General features: G+C 39.4%; 1 protein-coding gene across 3 annotated transcripts in view; it reads left to right on the top strand.

Annotated features, from left to right (window-relative positions):
- LOC114157439 (RAS guanyl-releasing protein 2) overlaps positions 1–17,629 on the top strand; it is a 60,388-nt gene that overhangs the window by 24,920 nt on the left and 17,839 nt on the right. For 2 of the 3 annotated variants that reach the window (XM_028038404.1, XM_028038405.1), the window contains exons 8-13: positions 477–593; positions 971–1,252; positions 9,424–9,498; positions 11,462–11,584; positions 12,899–13,014; positions 13,103–13,244. In XM_028038404.1, coding sequence (XP_027894205.1) covers positions 477–593; positions 971–1,252; positions 9,424–9,498; positions 11,462–11,584; positions 12,899–13,014; positions 13,103–13,244 — 855 coding nt within the window. The remainder of the gene's footprint in view (positions 1–476; positions 594–970; positions 1,253–9,423; positions 9,499–11,461; positions 11,585–12,898; positions 13,015–13,102; positions 13,245–17,629) is intronic. The other variant, XM_028038407.1, reaches the window with a different exon arrangement.

Raw genomic sequence — 17,629 nt, 5'->3', positions numbered from 1 at the left:
AAACTGCAATCGGTGCACCCCTAAATATTTTTCATATGCTCTATGAAGAAAATTCACAAATAAGCAAATTTTCTGTGGATAATTTGGAGTTAAATTTACTAGAATAGTCCACAGAAGCAAAGTCTGTGATAAGTGAACTGCAAATAGGCGAGTGTTCACTTTAAACTTACAAATGTGACCAAGTTAGGCAAGTGGTGTCAGGAAGAAAAGACCAGAATTCTAGCAAACTGTTGTTACAAGCTTTGGGAAGATGCTGAGAAGATTTGACTTAAGGCGTACATTTTAAAAGTAAATTTATCCCTTAAGAAAGTAACAAAGTTCCTCTCCTTCAGCAAACAGGAATAACTTTGGTAACCTTCTTAAAACGGGGAAAAAGTTTTGTCCGATGTAACCTGCACACAGTCCAAAAAGGCGTTGTCTTTAAGACAGCTTACATAAACATGTTGTATTATCTGTTCTTCTCTTCTCCATGGCAGAAACTGCTCCAGCTGCAGAACTTCAACACCCTGATGGCGGTGGTGGGCGGCCTCAGCAACAGCTCCATCTCCCGCCTCAAAGACACCCAGAGCCACATCAGCGCCGAGACCAACAAGGTGCAGCAGTGACCCCTGCCCTCTACGCTGTCGCCCAACTCCGTGTCTGGTGTTCGCTTTCGAACACCGGCCACACCAGTCCGCAGTGTTCAGCGCATCGGTCCACATAGCTAAGGCGGAATGTTGAATCTTGAGTCGGCAGCCCACCTCTCTTCTGTGAGAGTTGCAGAGCTGCTTGTCGGTGCCCATTACGCCCACGCTGTGTCTTTTTAGAACTATGAATTTGAACCACATGACTAGAGTGTTGATCAGAACAGTTGGGCGGATGCACAGTTTCTACTCTTACATGAGTCCATCTGGAGTTACAGTTTTGCTAAACATTTGGGAGTCTCATAAACCAGACTCTAAAACTCAACCCTTCCTTTGCTCACCTGCAGGTTTTTAACAACCTCATCGAACTGGTGACGTCATGCGGAAACTACAGCCAGTACCGCAAACGCTTCTCCGAGTGCTCGGGCTTCCGCTTCCCCATCCTCGGCGTGCACCTGAAGGACCTGATAGCCGTGCACGTGGCGCTGCCGGACTGGGCCGACAAGGAGAAGACGCGTGTGAACCTGGCCAAAACCCAGCAGCTCTACGCCATCCTGCAGGAGCTGACCCTGATCCAGACCACTCCGCCGAACGTCGAGTCCAACTCCGACCTGCTCAACCTGCTCACCGTGAGTTCAGGGGCTCTGGGTACAACCTGTAGAAATATAAGTTGGCGTGCTAACAACAGAACCATTCTCAAAGGAGCAGTCAGACTAGACAGAATGGAAGAACGCTGTGAATGACAAAAACATGCCAATGTGACAGGCGTCCAGTTCGTGACGCCCATTCTGGCAGCCGCTCTGTTGTAGCCAGATGGGACAAATCTGTGCACACACTCGACGAGAGAGAGTGAGTGAAGATAGCCGGAACACAAACGTTTTAGCAATAAGTCATCTCAAGGGTAGAAGAAGAAGAAAAAGTTTTATTTATATAGCAGTAGGATCAGAACCACCGGAGAACACGATGCAAAGGTTGGTGAAGGCTAAGGATGTAGCCAGGCGAAGGCTGCCAAGCGTACAGGCAACCCTGGACTCATGGAGCAAAGACTGGAACAGATGGACTGAGAAGTGTAAATGAACAAGGGTTAATTGGTCCAGTATTTAATTCCTGGTTCATTCACAAAGCAAAAGAGATGGAAAAACCAAGATCCAATGAACACGTTTACAGATTTCTTCTAATTTGCGCTAAAATGTTTCAGATTGTCATCCAAGTTTTAATATCACACAAAAAGAACTTTAGGAAACACAGAATTAGATTTTCAGATGACGATTTAGGACAGAAAAAAAGTCATGAAAATAGAGTTACCTATTATTGTAATCTAGGCATACTAAAGTAATTTCACGGAATTTTAATTGAATTTTGTGACTTTGACAAGGTCACCTCGAAAATCTTCATTTTGTGTATTTACCAACCCCGCCTGTGGTGGCGCAATCAGGGACGTGGTTTGGGAAACTTTTGTGTTGTGAATCACCAAACCAAGGAGTGGAGATAATATTAGGTCAGTGATGATTTAACTTTTTTTTTTATAAGAATGCACCAATATAAAAATTTGGTCCACTATCGATATCTGATATTAGCAATTCTAGTATTTATTTACTCAATATGTATTATATACATTACATATTTCCATAAAGTTTCAACACAGAAAAAAATATCACTCCATCAGCATTGCTTCTGTGCTTTATTTAAGCACCTCCATTATCACATGACCAAACAAAAACCATATATGGTTGACCAACAAAACTGCCAGAAACACAAACAGTAGCAACACGAATTAAATGAATTCTGTGGTGTTGTTTTTTATCGGCCCAGTTTTACTTATCAAACAGACACCGATATGTTAAAAGAAATGACTAATATCGGCCAATATCAGCGTTAACTCCTGGATATCATGCATCCCTACAGTGTTCTGTATAGAAGTGGTGGAGATGCAGTCGAAACAACTAACACTGCTCACAGGGAAAGATATCATGACACGAAAGCAAAGTCTGGCAAATATTAAGTCAGTGCCCACTCCTTTGAGTCAGCTTAAAGAAGAAAGTGTTGCCTGACAGAGTGTTTGAGATAAACATTACTGGTTTTCTGGAGTATTTGATTTCGTGGATGTTCTGCTTTTCTAACATTTGTCCTCATTTTTCAAACGTCCCACAGAAGAAGACCGACTGAAATGCTATTAGGATGTAAAGGACAAACATTCCTCAGGACATAATTACGTTACGCTAGTTTTCCTTCCTGTCTGAACTTCCTCTCTGCTTCTGTTCCACTCTGTGTTGAACAGTAAAACTCTCAGACTGCAAATGAAAAGAAGGTGGAAATAAAAGTCTCAGACAGGTTGCAAAACGGCCGGCAGTTTAAAACCCGTGCTTGTAGATGTGACGGCTCCTTGTAGATCCATTCTTGTGTTTACCAAATGCTCACCAAACGATACAGAAGTCACCCCATTCCTCTCTGTCTAAGCTGGTGCTGAACTGTTTTTTTGAATATAATTTCTTTTGAAAACTGAAACCCTGAAAGTAGAGCGATTAAAATATATAGTTCATTTAAAAGAAACTGCATTGAGAGGTTTTATTAAAACAGTTTTTAAATGAAAAATCCAATTTCTAATATACCATGTGTTTCAGTACCAAAATGGAAGAAAAATTTTAAAAGGCATTATAAATAACAGATGAGATTTTATACCTATAAGATACATAATCTGAACAGCATTGTGGATCACAAACACACAAGTCAAATATGACACTCAACTAGCAATATACTGGTGTGCAAAACCCATTTGCAGTTTGCAAGAGTGCAAATGTGTTTGAGCACAACCAAATATTACACATTAGGTTTTCAGTCAATCTCCGCTCCGTCACGTATTAAAGTTTAAATAACAGTCAGGCCACAGTTTTAAGCATTTTAAGATGGCCACCAACGTTCAGGTTTTCAACACTGCCATTCAAAATGTCTTCACGTTTTTTTATGCTACAACCATAAGTGTTTATTTTAATGGGATTTCTGATACCAAATGGTAGAAATCTGAAATCAGTGACAAGCAGATGTCCTCAGATCTCTTGAGTCTGATTGGATGGATTTTTATATTTTTTAAATTCTCAATTGGATTTACATTTGGACTCCACTCGGCTCTCAGGTGGTTATAACAGTTTTCCACTAACAGTTATGTGGTGCAGGCCCCTTTTTCAGAACCTACTTCATCTGCATTCTTATCGTCTCAAGTCGCACTGAAAACGCGTCGTGAGAAGATTGTCAGTCACCGATTGGCCAAGAGGTGGAGTGTCAGGTTGCGTCACCATAGCAATGCGATTGACAGCCGCTTGCGGTCCTCAATGGCCAACAAAGTTGTGATAAGATTAAAACACTGTTGCCGCTTTATGACAAGCCCACCCACACTGACAAGGCAGTTTGACCTGAACCGGGGCTAGTCAAGTGGAGCTGAGTTGAGTAGTTACTCGGGGAAACGGGCCGTTTCTAAATAGGTGGCTTCTACAGACAGTTGTTTGCAACAGATTTCATATAGGGGCATGAGAGTAAAGGGGGGAAATTAGCAGTGAACTTCAGACTTTACAGTGGACTCCCACCCAGTCGCTGTCCAGTATGGGCGGGGTTCTCAGTGGATCATTGTATGTTGGGGCTTTTCCTTGGCTCTGATTGGCTGTACCCCAAAGAGCGTAGCTCAAACTCTGGAGATGTTAGCTTCTGCTGTAGTTCTAAGATTTGCTTTGTGCTTATCAAACCACATTGTGGTATATTTTATGTTTAAACAATTAAAATTAGCAGCTAAAGACATCTTTAGAGGGGCTTCCAAGTATTCATGAGTTTTAGGGGTCATTAACCCCCCTACCCCCTACATAATGGAGACCTCCCTGTCTCCAGGGATCCACTGCTCCTTACTTCCTTCTACAATTACATGCTACTGTGTGCTGCTCTACCACATAAAATCCCTACAAAACACATTAAAGGTTGTGGTCTTAATGAGACAAAATGTGAAAAACTTAACAAACTGAATTACTTTTGCAACGAGCTGTATTTACTACTTCCCATGTATGAGACCACTTTTCAGATTTGGCCCTCCCGGCAGATCAGCATGAAAGCATTGGGTTTCTGTTTCAGCACCGCCACTTTACTGCTTCTGTGTTTGTGTTTCATTATTGTTGGCAGATGTTTCCTGAATGTGGGAAGGGAAGCTTAAACAATCCCAAGAGATCAATTACTCAGCCTGGCTGCCAGTGTTGATGTGAGATAGCTGCTGGAATTTGGTTTATTTATACAGCACCCGCTGACAACAGAAGTCACCTCGCCGTCTTTCTCATGGGGTTTAGATCTGAGGCGGACGTCAGGAGAGTTTACTGGACGGGGTCAATACTCAATTATCTTTTGTCAGTAGCCAGTGGATTTGATGTGTGTTGAGTCCTGCTCGGCTTGCAGCGATAAGATGGAGAGGAATTCGATGAAATAACTCAAAACCCTGCAGTCTCTCGCTGCGTCAAAACATCGGAGACGGAGCAGGTTTAAATGCTTTAACGTACGCAGACACAGGTCTTAAAAAAAAAAATCTCTCACTCTGAACGTTTTGTGTCATTTTTATGAGCGGATCAACACAAAGTAGCGCATGACTGTAGTCTTTTTAAAAACTAAAATGTTGCAACTAAAATGTTGCATTCTTTCAGCCACCCTTTTGATTTATTAACACTGAATTCCAAGAAAAACAAATGACTTCATTAGTTATTAGCCAGGGTACCCTGTGCATAATTAACAGGAAAATCACAATTTTTAAGAGAAATGCTTTTAAGAAAAGTACATAATGGAATCCCCCTGGGCAAGAGTCTTTCTAAATGTTCCAATCAACCTGCACATTATTGCCAACTGCGTGAAGCACAATTGGCATTTAATTCATCTGCTTATTCTTCAGACTTAAAGTACACTGAACTCAAATGAAACAACAACACTCTAACACAGTTCACTCTGGCTAACTAATAATTTTGTAACATCATCAAAATCATAATTTTGTACAACCATGGCCATTTATAGACAAGCAGGTATCAAAGCAAGGAAGAATAAATATGTTTGTTCTAATTCATCACATTTTTATACAGTGGAATAATAAAGTTACTTGCAGGAGTTAGGAAACAGTAAAGTATATGTTAAAATGCATTAAAAGTAGAAACAGTCTTATCAGTAGTACAGTAGCTAACATTAACAGCCAATCAGGAGCAAGGACAATAAATGGCAGTGAATATTGAACTACGAGTAAGTGTGGTCCACCACAAATGTCAGTAGTATTATTAGAAGCAGTACTAGATGTGCTATTTTTTTTATTCTTATCTTACTCAGTACTGCCCTCAGAATGTAAATTAAATGGCATCTGTAGGGGATTTCACAAACAGAGTAAGCTTTTTGTTTTTTTTAGTTAGCTTTATGCTATTTTAATTTGGGAGCGGCTTTTAACCTGGATTGCCTTCACTTTTATTGTGTTTACCATATTGACATTACATTACATTACATTACACCTGAAGTCATAAACTTGAGTGTTGTTATTGTGGTTGACTTGTTGAGTGTTATGAGACCCTCGTTAATAACACTGGTGGCCCAGTAAATCTGAAGTGTTGATAACCAGTCAACAAGCTAACGTACTTATCATTAGAAGTTACTTTATTCATTTTTTATACACAGATTAACACACACACGACAGGAGCTGTGTCTGCAGGCAGCCAGCTGAGCCGGCGCCATTTTTGAAGGAGGAGTCGAACCCTCGACGTCCGCGGGTCTAAGGCCTCCAAATGTGGGGCGTGCTAACCCCCTGCGCCACCACAGCACGCCCCACTATCTGCTTCTCACTTGGCTGCTAGTAGCAGCCAAGTGAGAAGTCTAATCTTGTCGTCCCCTCTCTGTGCAATACCTCTGATGTAAAATGTATAAATTCAGATTTATTAAGGTTTTTGAAAGGTTTTTGCAAGGTTGGGTAAAGTTAACTGACGCTGAACAACAAGGGAGAAAACAAAACCGATATATGAGCCAGTATAGAGAACTGCGACCCATAGAACGTGTCAGATTGTCATCACAATCTAATCTAATGGCGCAACATCTTTAGATAACCCACAGCTATAACTGACCTACATTTAAAACGGCAGCGGAAAACCAACAGTACAGATCACCATGGAGACACCATCCCCACGTTAAACATGAGCCTCTTTAACCAAACTTTTTTGCCACAAACCGTCGGGAGCTGCTTCTGGATGTTTCGGTAAGAGTTTCCAGAAACGAAGCAGGATGACAGGATGTGTGGTGAGGCTTTCACATCAGCACTAATAACATCTGCATCAGAAGTTTCCTCATAGTATTCAGAGATTCGACTTACTGCAGGACAATGAGCACATCAAGCTAGCTGCCTAGTCAAAGTTCTGACAAAGCAAACTATTGTATGCACGCAATTTAGATAAAATTGCTTGGATTTTATAACTGAATAACTCCTTCTTGACCTTTACTCTGAGGAAGAATAAAATTAGGTAAATCAGAGAACTGAACCAGAAAAAAAAGCACTTTTGTCGTTCCTGGTGAACCAGTCTGCCTCAGTAAAACACAGGAAACATCCTGACAATGAGTCAACAGCTCACCGCACAACAACTGTGGGGCCAGTGGTGGAAACGTATGTGTGACTTTTAATTTGTAACCTTGCCCAGAAATAAACGCAGCTGTTGCTGTAGTAACGTAGTGTGAGGGCGCAGAGGGATGCTGCTGTTAAACAAGGCTCTGCTTAACACTTCCTACTGTGAACAGGTGAGCCGTCTTTGTGTGCAACATACCCGCCGATCCAGTGAATGTTTTTCATTTTGGACAGAACAATGCGTCTCGCTGTGATAAACGCCCAGGTCCAGCTCTGCCTCGCAGAGGGCAGCAAAAAGAGCTGCAAAGGTGGCAGCAAACTTATTCAGTTTAGTCTGTCTCGGATTTGTAAACATCTGTTTGGGTTTCTTTTGCTGCTCTCTTAGACCTTTGGTAAAAGTAACTTCTTGAGCTGCCGCCTCCAGCTGCCATTTGTCTGCTAACAAGGCCGGTTCAGGTGACACCATGTGACCTGAGACTGACCCTCGAATGATGAACGATGACTTGCGTCTGGTGCTTCCGTGGAAGAATGGAGCTCGGAGAGTAGAAACTGAAGAAAAACAGCTATAAAAAAAAAAGTTCAGGAAAAAGAGAGACACAAACTCAAGTTTGAAGGCTGGGGGCCATATTTAATCCCAGGAACAATTCATGTGATTTATTTTCAATTTGCTAGCCTTTTGACAGTGTTGAATGAGCATAATTCAAAGGTGATATTTAATTTTAAACTTCAGTTCTTTAAATTACGACTCTTCACAAAAACAGACACATTTGCTCCTATGGACAAAAATTCTTCACTTCCAACTGTAACTTTCCTTAAGATTTCATTTAAGATAAGAACCTAAATATGTAATTGTCCACAAGATGGCATAACTGTTTCCCAATTCATGGTGTGTTGAAAACTTTCTCTCCATGTCAAGAATTACTGACAGTGTCAAATGTCAGTGTTGAGTAATTATAAAAGTATTTGACTGCCAGAGCCAAACAATAAATACATCAGCATCTTAATAAAACCAGAAACGTTCTTGCTATAGCAAGATATAAAACTCATTCTAACAAGTTTTATTTGTTATTATAACAATTAAAAAATATTTTATTCATCCCAAAGGGATATTAAATGTTCTCATCATAACTCATATCATCTAAGTATCTTAGATAATGAAGTGGAAAGGAAAAATCTCCGGTAGCAGTCAGTCTTACATCAGGTCTCAGGAGGCCTCTGACTGAACACTGTTGCTGTATGACAGGCTTATGGTTGCCGTGGTAACAGACCAAACTTTGGGCAGCAGAGACAACATTTCACAAAATATTTCACAAAAATTTGTTTAATATTTCTTTTTAACGACAGTTAAACACTTCCGTAAACTAGAAAAAGTGTCGTTCCTAGTGAAACAGCCGTGAGAATGCATTTCTGCAGAATGATTGCTGCAGAAAATGCAAAAAACAGCAGAACATAGCATAAGAAGTAGGGACAAAAGCAGAAGAAAGCTACAGTCATACATGGTAGAAATATTTTGCTAAAGAGCTAAATTTAGCCAAAGATATAGCGCAGATTAGCAGAAGCAGAAGTTAGTGTAAAACCTGAAATAGTTGAAAAAGTGGAAAAAGTAAAACATAGAAAAATGCATAAATTAGCAGAAGCAGAAATTAATATATTTCAAAAAGTACAACAGTGAATTTTAGCAAAAGTCATAGTGGAAATCTTCAGGAGAAGCTGAACATTTTGATATATGAATTAACACAATTAGTTGAATGTAGTAAAATGTACAGAACATTATATAATAATAAAGAAAAACAGAAACACTGTAATAACAATTTTACATAACATAGAAACACTGATAATAGTGTGTAAAGAAAAATATATGTAAGGGAAATTATGTATACAGTACAGACCAAAAGTTTGGACACACCTTCTCATTGAATTCAATGAGAAGGTGTGTCCAAACTTTTGGTCTGTACTATATATATATATATTTTTTTATGAAAGACAATGGACTTCTGTTAACATACTGGCTTTTATGGGCTTCAAATCCCAGACATACAATAAAAAATTGACAAACATTTCAGGCAGAATAATTTTTAAAAACTATCAGGATAAATTATATTTGAAGAGTTTTTGGAAACATTTTTTTGTTTGTTCTTACAGATATTAATTGTGACATCATCTAATTCTACATGCCTCATGCTCATGTTTTCTCTGCAGGTGTCACTGGACCAGTACCACACTGAGGAGGAGATCTACCAGATGTCTCTACAGAGAGAACCACGCAAGTCAGCTGTAAGATACTTTTTGCTCGTACCTTCCCTTTAGACCTGTCGTAATTCTTCATGCTACAGATAAAAGGGAGGCAGATGTTGACGTGAGCAACTACATTCTTGTTGGCTGTCTCAGTTAGGACTAAAAATGTCCAAAGTGTGCTAAAACATATCTGCCTCACCATGACACCACTACCACTGGAACTGGAACTGTTGACCCAAGACAGAATGGATCTCTGCTTTCATGTTGCTCAGGCCAAATCTTGACCTTTTCATGTGAAGGACGCTCATCCCACCAGGCAAAATTGTTCCAACATGATATTGGAGTGCCTGTTTAGTTTGAAGCCTTGGTTTCCAGTTCTTAGATGGGTAGATGCTCGTCATGCATCATTGCGCTGTTGATGTGTGCAACACTAAAATCACAAAGAACACAAAGAATCATCCATAATGTCGGTTATTATGAGCATACAAACCCGCTCTTCATAATATCTAGAATTCTCAAATTTGAGGAGCTTGTAGAATTTAAAATGGCTCAATTTATGTTCAAAGTATCTAAAAAGTTGTTACCTGAGTACATACAGAGCACGTTTTCTGAAAGAGAAGGGGGGTATAACTTAAGGGGTCACTCAAACTTCAAGATCCGCAATTTTAGAACAACAAGAAAGAGCTTCTGTATTTCAATTAAAGGTGTAAAGTTATGGAACAAGTTACATGAAGATTTAAAACAAAGCAATAGCTTAATACAATTCAAAAGAAAGTACAAGGAGGTAATTTTCAATAGATACACATATGGGTGACAGAAAGCAATAAGGTGTGTATTGCAGATAACAACTTGGTGTAAGGGTTTAGAAAGACAAACCAGCAAAAAATAGGAAAATGTATGGGTAAATATTAGTAACTGTTACTTCTGACTGCCATTTTGATTTTGATTTTGATTTTTTTAATGACAGTAGGACTCTAAAGTTTCAAGTGTTTAGGGGGTAGGAGTTTATAAGTTCTCACTTCTTCCTACCCCATTTTGAGCATGATATGTTAACTGAAACAAAAAATCTGTATTTCCTCTTCTTTTTTATGCACTTCTTGTTACTGTGCACTATTTTATTTTTATATTTGTATCATGTTCGAATAAATTTCATTTCAAATTTCATTTCATTTCATTTCAACTAAGGGAATCCAATATTTAGCTTATATTTTAAGAACCACTCGCTCCTGATCTACATGCTGAAATCACAGAGCTCTCCACATCAAGGCCAAACAAGGAGACATGTTTGGTTTTTGACACCACAGTGAGCTGCTGCCACCATTTCCTGTGCAAACCTACTGAAAAACACAATAAGTTGGTTCAATCATGGGAAATCAAGATTGTGGAGTTTTGTGATGTTGTGCTCTATCACGACTAGGAATGCTTCTTTTGCCATATCATTTTATGTATTTATTGCTTTGTTATAAATCCCACACCGACACTCTCAAAGTGGTCGCAACTATCAACCAAATCAGCCAGAAAGTAGGTTCTGCTGTCAGTTTCACTTACAGTTTCAAGCACCCAGCATGCTGAGCTGAGTGAGTATGATGCCTAGCATAGCATCATATTATTAAAATGAATAATAATAATAATAATATTGGGTTATTGCTGTAATATTTTGCAGCTCGATTGAGCATGACAGAGTGGCCCACATGTTCAATAACCATAAGACAGAATTTTTTGATAATGTCCAAAAAGTCTGGGGCAGTTTGACCTTAGCTGTTGATCAAACGGTGTATGCTGCAGTTTAAAACGGGTTATTAAGGCAGTGAAAGGCTGTTATTGTTTTATGGAGATCATCCATCCTAAGGCACGGAAGGAGAATGTTTTGAGGATATATATAGCAGAATATATAGTGCCTAAAACAGATGTGTTAACCTTTACTTTGTTCTGTCAAAGCTGTCTTCTTTCTTCCTTAGTTTAACCTCAATCCCATGATCCTTTGTGCTTCTTCGCTGTGCAGCAGAACTCCAGCCCTGCCCCGGCGCCTGAAACTAAGCCCACTATGATTGATGAGTGGGCCGTGTCGGTGAAACCCAATGCTGACCCGACGATCATTAAGAAACACATAGAGAAGATGGTGGAGGTGAGTTTCCTCTGGGGGCTCGGTCTAACTCCTGGGATCCGTCAGGGACCACAACGATACGGATGACTTATTATCAGGTCTTGTCCTTCACAGAAGGACTATTTGATGTTGGCCGGAAAGCTGAAGATGTGGAACAATGTTACCTTCTGATATAGCTGTGAGGCTTTTAATTGAAGCAATTTTGGGCTCAATGAACCACAGGTTAAAATCCTCAGAGTAGATCATCATACCTACAGCGAAGCATGGCAGCAGTTCAGTGAAGCTCTGGGGCTGATTTACTTCCTTTGTCATCAGAAACCCAGAGATCAATTTAATTTTTCTACTTTACTGAAAATCTTTGGTGGGATTTAAAACATTTTTTACCAACTAAAGGAATCTGATTCTGCAGTAGTGGCTGAAAGTGACATTTCATGTTTCATATAGTCGCTACACTGACATATTTAAATGATCCTTGTTCACTGCAAACTATCTTCTATCTTGCATGTTTGGATAATAAAGCTAATTAGCGAAGGGGTTCAAATAATTTAAGGTGCAGATGTACCAACTACTCATAGTTCTCCATGGAACTCTACTTAAAAAGAAGTTGAAGTTTCCCGTTGAGGGGAACTAAAGTGTTTTGTTTGCAGACTGTCATAACATAGCATTCGCTGGTGGAACCTCATGTTGATTCATGCGTAGATTTTTAACATTTTCTATACGATGTAAAAGAATCAAATGAGCAACCTGGTCAGCAGCTGACATTGTTTGGTGGAACAAGATAACACTGTTATCATGAGTTCTGCATATAAAAGTGCAGGATTTACCCATGACTCTTATTTTGAAGTAAGAAAGGAAGTAGTTCTTGACTCCAGTTGTATTGGCATGAGACGACAGATTCATCCTTCTAAGGACGCGGTCCTAACCCTAACCCATCGACCGCTGAGACAAAAAGTGAGCGGCTCAGAAATACACACAGGTCTTGAGATTTATTCCTACCATTGCCTCTGTCTATGTCCAGTCGCCTAGCAACCAACAAGCCAGGAACTAGATGGGGTGACAGGAAACTGCCATCGCTCAAAAAACCAGAATAATGTCATTCCACACTGATTAGAGGCAGCTTGAAACACAGTTTGTGAAAAATAACAAATTGAAGGCTTAATTTTCTGTAAAATATTGTTTGTATTTAGGTAATCTTATCTCTTGAACAATTATCTCTTCATAAACCTACTTTTTCATTTTAGTCACACACAGTTTTTCTGGTTTTTCTTGCATCTGTTCAACAAATCTTATGCTATGCTCCATTTTATATATATATATATATATTTTTACCTCCAGAGTGTCTTCAAGAACTTTGACACAGATGGCGACGGCCACATCTCCAGGGACGAGTTTGAAGCAATCAGGAACAATTTCCCTTACCTCAGCAAGTTTGGAGAGCTGGACAAGAACCAGTGAGTGTCCACCGGTTACACGCGCGATAAAGTGAGCGGCGTTGGTGTGTGCTTACAGCCTGCCTCGTCCTTTTGCCTTCGATCGCAGAGACGGTAAGATCAGCAGAGAGGAGATGATCGACTTCTTCTTGAAAGCCAGTTCTCTGCTGAACTGCAAGATGGGCTTCATCCACACCTTCACAGAGACCACCTACGTGAAGCCAACGTTCTGCGAGCACTGCGCTGGCTTTGTAAGAAACCACCACTAACTTACTCTTACTGATTATATCTCTTTTTGTCAGAGTGAATGATGTCAATCCTGACGGAAGTTGTTTCTGCTCTGCCGCGGTCCAGACGTTACACTGTTCACTCCTGTTTTAGGGGGGATGACAAAAACACTCGTGAAAATGTTTGGTCATGATTTATCATTGACTTAAAAAAAGCAAAAGTGGCGTTATTGGAGAAGTAAATCTTTTTAACCATTTTCTCAACTGCTCCACAAATATCAGTAAATCTGTTTAACACTCTTTTAAAATTTATTTTCAAAAACAGAACGAACACAACACAGACTTTTAGTTAAATACAAATTGATGTATGAGAAGCTTAAAGGAAAAACACACACATACACATACACACACACACACACACACACACACACACACAAAAGCCCCAAAAAACTGGGATGAAGAAAGAGAGAAAAATAAATGATAACATTTAATAATTAAATAAAAGAAATAACTAACTACATAAGTACATACATGTAATATATCATTAGATATGAAAAACGTGGCGTCCTGAAGAAGCCAGTTTAAAATAGGAATGTTTTCTGAGAACAGTATTTGTGTTTGCGGCACTAGGAATGCTAAAAATTCTAAATAAAAAAATAACACACACACAATAAATAGTTTTTCATGATGATTTTTATCATTACCACAATAGAACCACAAAATATCTTGATAAAATTCTAAGTCCATATCAGCCACCTCTACGTGTTATCAGCTGTAACTGTTAAAACAGACGGCCCAACCTTCAACATGGAGAAAATAATATGGTGATTGAGTTCTGTTTATATTATAATAACATATATGTGAACAAATAGAAAAAAAAAAATCAAACTGACATGAACAGCCATGTGAGCCAAAATCTCAGAGTATTTCAGTCTTTCCTTCTTAGAAATATTCTAACTGTTTCTATAACCAAATATATCTTAATATGCATTAACACACAGTAGAAACCGTGCTGTTAAAAAAACAACTCATGTCTTTGCTGAAGATGTTTTCATCCCAGCATTTTGCTAAAAGCTGATGTTCAAATGTTTAATCATTAGTGGACAAATCTGACAGAAAAAATCTTTTTCCTGCTTCATGAATTTTTCACGTCACTTTGAACACGATCATTTCTGATGAGTGTGTTTCTGCTCATCACTACCATCTGACTTTCTCTGTATGCAGCGTTTCTACTTAGGCTAGTAAAATCTGCAAAAGCTGTGGATTTAGTTTCAGTATTTTCTAGGATAATTATGGATAAATGAAAATAAGAGTACAGAAAAATATTTGAATTTCCAGATTTTGTTTCTAACGTCTTTAGGTCCTTTGTTATTTTCCAACTTTCTTCTTCGTTGTTCCTCTCTTTAGGATTTTTCTACCTTTCACATCTTTTCTTTTGACCTTGCTCTTTTTCCTCTTTGTGTTTCCTAGCTCTCTTTTTCTTTTCCCTCCTCTCCTTTCTTTCTTCCTTTTTCCACCTTTCTTTTTTCTTTCTCTTTCTTACTTCCTTCTTATATCAAAAAATATATTTTCATCACTTATGATGCATTTCCAACTGGAATTGTTTTAATTTAAAACTGAAAATCTTCTAACTTTTGAAACCAATTTATCACCAACTTGACATAAAACGTCTGTAACTCCTGTCAGTGGATCTTTAAAATGATTTTTGTTTCATGTTTTGCTCCTTCAGGACGTATCGATCTTTGCTTTATTCGTCCATATTTTATTGTTGATCGCTTTCATCCCATCTGTTGATACCAGGTGTCATTTCTTTTCAGAGGTCAAAGGTCAGACACACTCACCATGTCATCTCATACCTAGTGGGGTGAGAGCAGGCGGGGGGGTACTATTTGCACATCATTATTTGCCTCCACAGTCGTGATGGAGCGTCTCTCCCAGGCTTTTCCTCCATGTCAGGTCAGGCCAATGCCAATTACTATAAGCTCCAGTTGCATTCTGGGAAACATACAAGAAAGGTAATTGGGTGAAATGATAACCCTCGTCTGTGGCGGTGTCACCTCTGTGGGGGTGTGCGTCCGTGTGTGTGTGTGTGTGTGTCCTTGACATTCCTCCCAAGGAGCAGTGTGTTGTTTAGTGAGTCAGGAAGAGGAGCCTGGCTTTAGTCGGCTCTGGATGTTTCTGGTTGGTCTCTTTGTGCTGCGTTCAGGCGGCAGAGTGCCCAGAAGATTATATGCATAGACTTTCATTAAAACTCCAACACCGCTGCTGTACACACACTTATTCTCCAGGGAGGCTGACATTTTCCACTCATCCTGAGGGGAAATTCAGAATAGAGAGCATGGAGAGATAAGGACTCTGTGCTTTGAACATATCCGTGTGTGTGCGCGCGTGTGTGCGTGTGTGGCAGAGGTAGATACACCAGCCACATCCTCGTCTGCCTGCTTTGTACCTTCTTCTTGGCTCCTCTGTAAAAACAATATTTTCCCCTGCAGCCTGGTATTTTATTTTATTTTTTAAATTCCAGCACTTGTTTCAAATATGCTGCTCGAGTGGAGCCAGACCTCCAGTAAACACTGCAGCGTTCACACTCCCTCCCACCCCCAGTGTTTCACACATAAACACACACGCACGCCCACCCCCGCGCACACACACACACACACACACACACACCCACGCACACACACACACACACTCGCAGATCGTCTGAATCTTGTGCCGCTCTGCCCGCACCCTCCTTCGGTCCTAATTAATGGCTCGCAGAGGAGTTTTACTAAACACACAGAGCGAGCAGACACGCAGCAGAATGTGTGTGTCGGCATCTCCAGAGGACGCTAAAGGCTCGGAGTGTGTCTGTAAGACAGACTGCATCTCACAGTCTCTTTGAGCTCCTCACAATTTAGTTAGCATGAAATCTAAATGAGCCGGGCAGACTCGGTCCACACACACCGTTTAGCCATCAAAAAGGAATGTTCAGTTTGTGGAAAAGGAAACTTATTTCAGTCACTGGTTTCAACCAGTAGCTAAAAAGTTTGTTGTACTAAACCTAAAGTGCTAGGCCAGCACGGAATTTAGTGGAAGCTAATGCTAAAGCACTTTAATGCTAACTTTATTTGAAATTATCTGCCCTTCAAAAGCTTCAACCCTCAAGCACCGATTTCATTTTTACATTATATTTTACTCGTGAATCCCTTAGTTATTATATTTGTTTACATCTTCATCTCTATGGTTTTGTTTTATTTTGCTAACGTTTCTTGTTTGAAATAAAGTTATTGGGAAAAGACGGAGAGAGAACGTGAGGAGAGGAAACGGAACTGTACGCAAAATAAGAGCATAAATATGTCCAACTGCTCGACAAATTCAGAACAGTCGAAAACAAAAACTTCAACACAGATGTCAAACTTTATTCAACTGATAGTTAGCAAAACAGATGAGTCAGTTAGAGCTTCAGAATGGATTGGGAAAATGTTGATTCGGGGACAGCTAAGTGTGCGAAGTGATGTCAAAGTAAGAGCAGAAGAGCTAAATGAGAAATTAGCTCTGCTATCTGCACGTTTGCAGGTCGGCAGAAGTGAAATTCAGAAAATTATTTTTAGCAATGTCGTTTTCAAACAGACCCTTAAAAAAGAGGCTAACGTCATTACAAATACAAAATTACAAATAACCAACAGCCTTTTCTCTCAAAGCCGACCTGAATGTATTTCAGCTCAACCAGATGTAGCAAACAGGAAAGAGAGACAAGTAAAGGACAATAGATTAGAAAATACAAATCAGACCATCTCCCTCAAACAATTTGTAAACTCTGTTAGTATGTTTTGGATCTACAATGATTTACAGATCCTTCTCGCTAAAGTTCAGTGTCACATATCGGCCGACTGAGGCATTAAAGTTGCTGAAACGACACCTGCTGGATCATTGCGAGGTGCAATTGTCCTATTTATGGACTCTGCTGTTATGAGGTCAACATCTTCCTCAACTATTCTTCTAACAGAGAAGGTTTTCTAACCACTGCAAAAAGTCGCCTTTCAAGTTCAAACATTGGGTAGATATGAATTCAAATAAAATGATCAGCCAACAAAGCAAGAAAATGAGGCTTGTCAAGACTTTTCTAAATAAGTTTTAAAAAATCTGACCTCAATAAACCTCCATATAGGCCTTTGTTTTGAGACCATTTTCTGAGGACTTTTATCATCCAGTATTAGGCAGAAAAAGAGAAAAACAAGAAATCATGCAAGTGGAAATGATTGAGTTTGTTTTAATTTATCGTGCAATTAATTGTTTCATTGCTTTTTGCAACAGCTCTGCTTGGAAATCCCTTAAAATTAGTGTACTTTAATTCAGTACAAGACCATTTTTACTTATTCAAATAAGATAAATGAGACTTATTTTCAGAATGTGTTGAAAAATATTCT

The sequence above is a fragment of the Xiphophorus couchianus genome, chromosome 14, assembly GCF_001444195.1.
Source record: "Xiphophorus couchianus chromosome 14, X_couchianus-1.0, whole genome shotgun sequence".
NCBI classification, from domain to species: Eukaryota; Metazoa; Chordata; class Actinopteri; order Cyprinodontiformes; family Poeciliidae; genus Xiphophorus; species Xiphophorus couchianus.
Note: the sequence above shows the minus strand (reverse complement) of the source record. Positions and strands in the feature narration are given on the sequence as shown.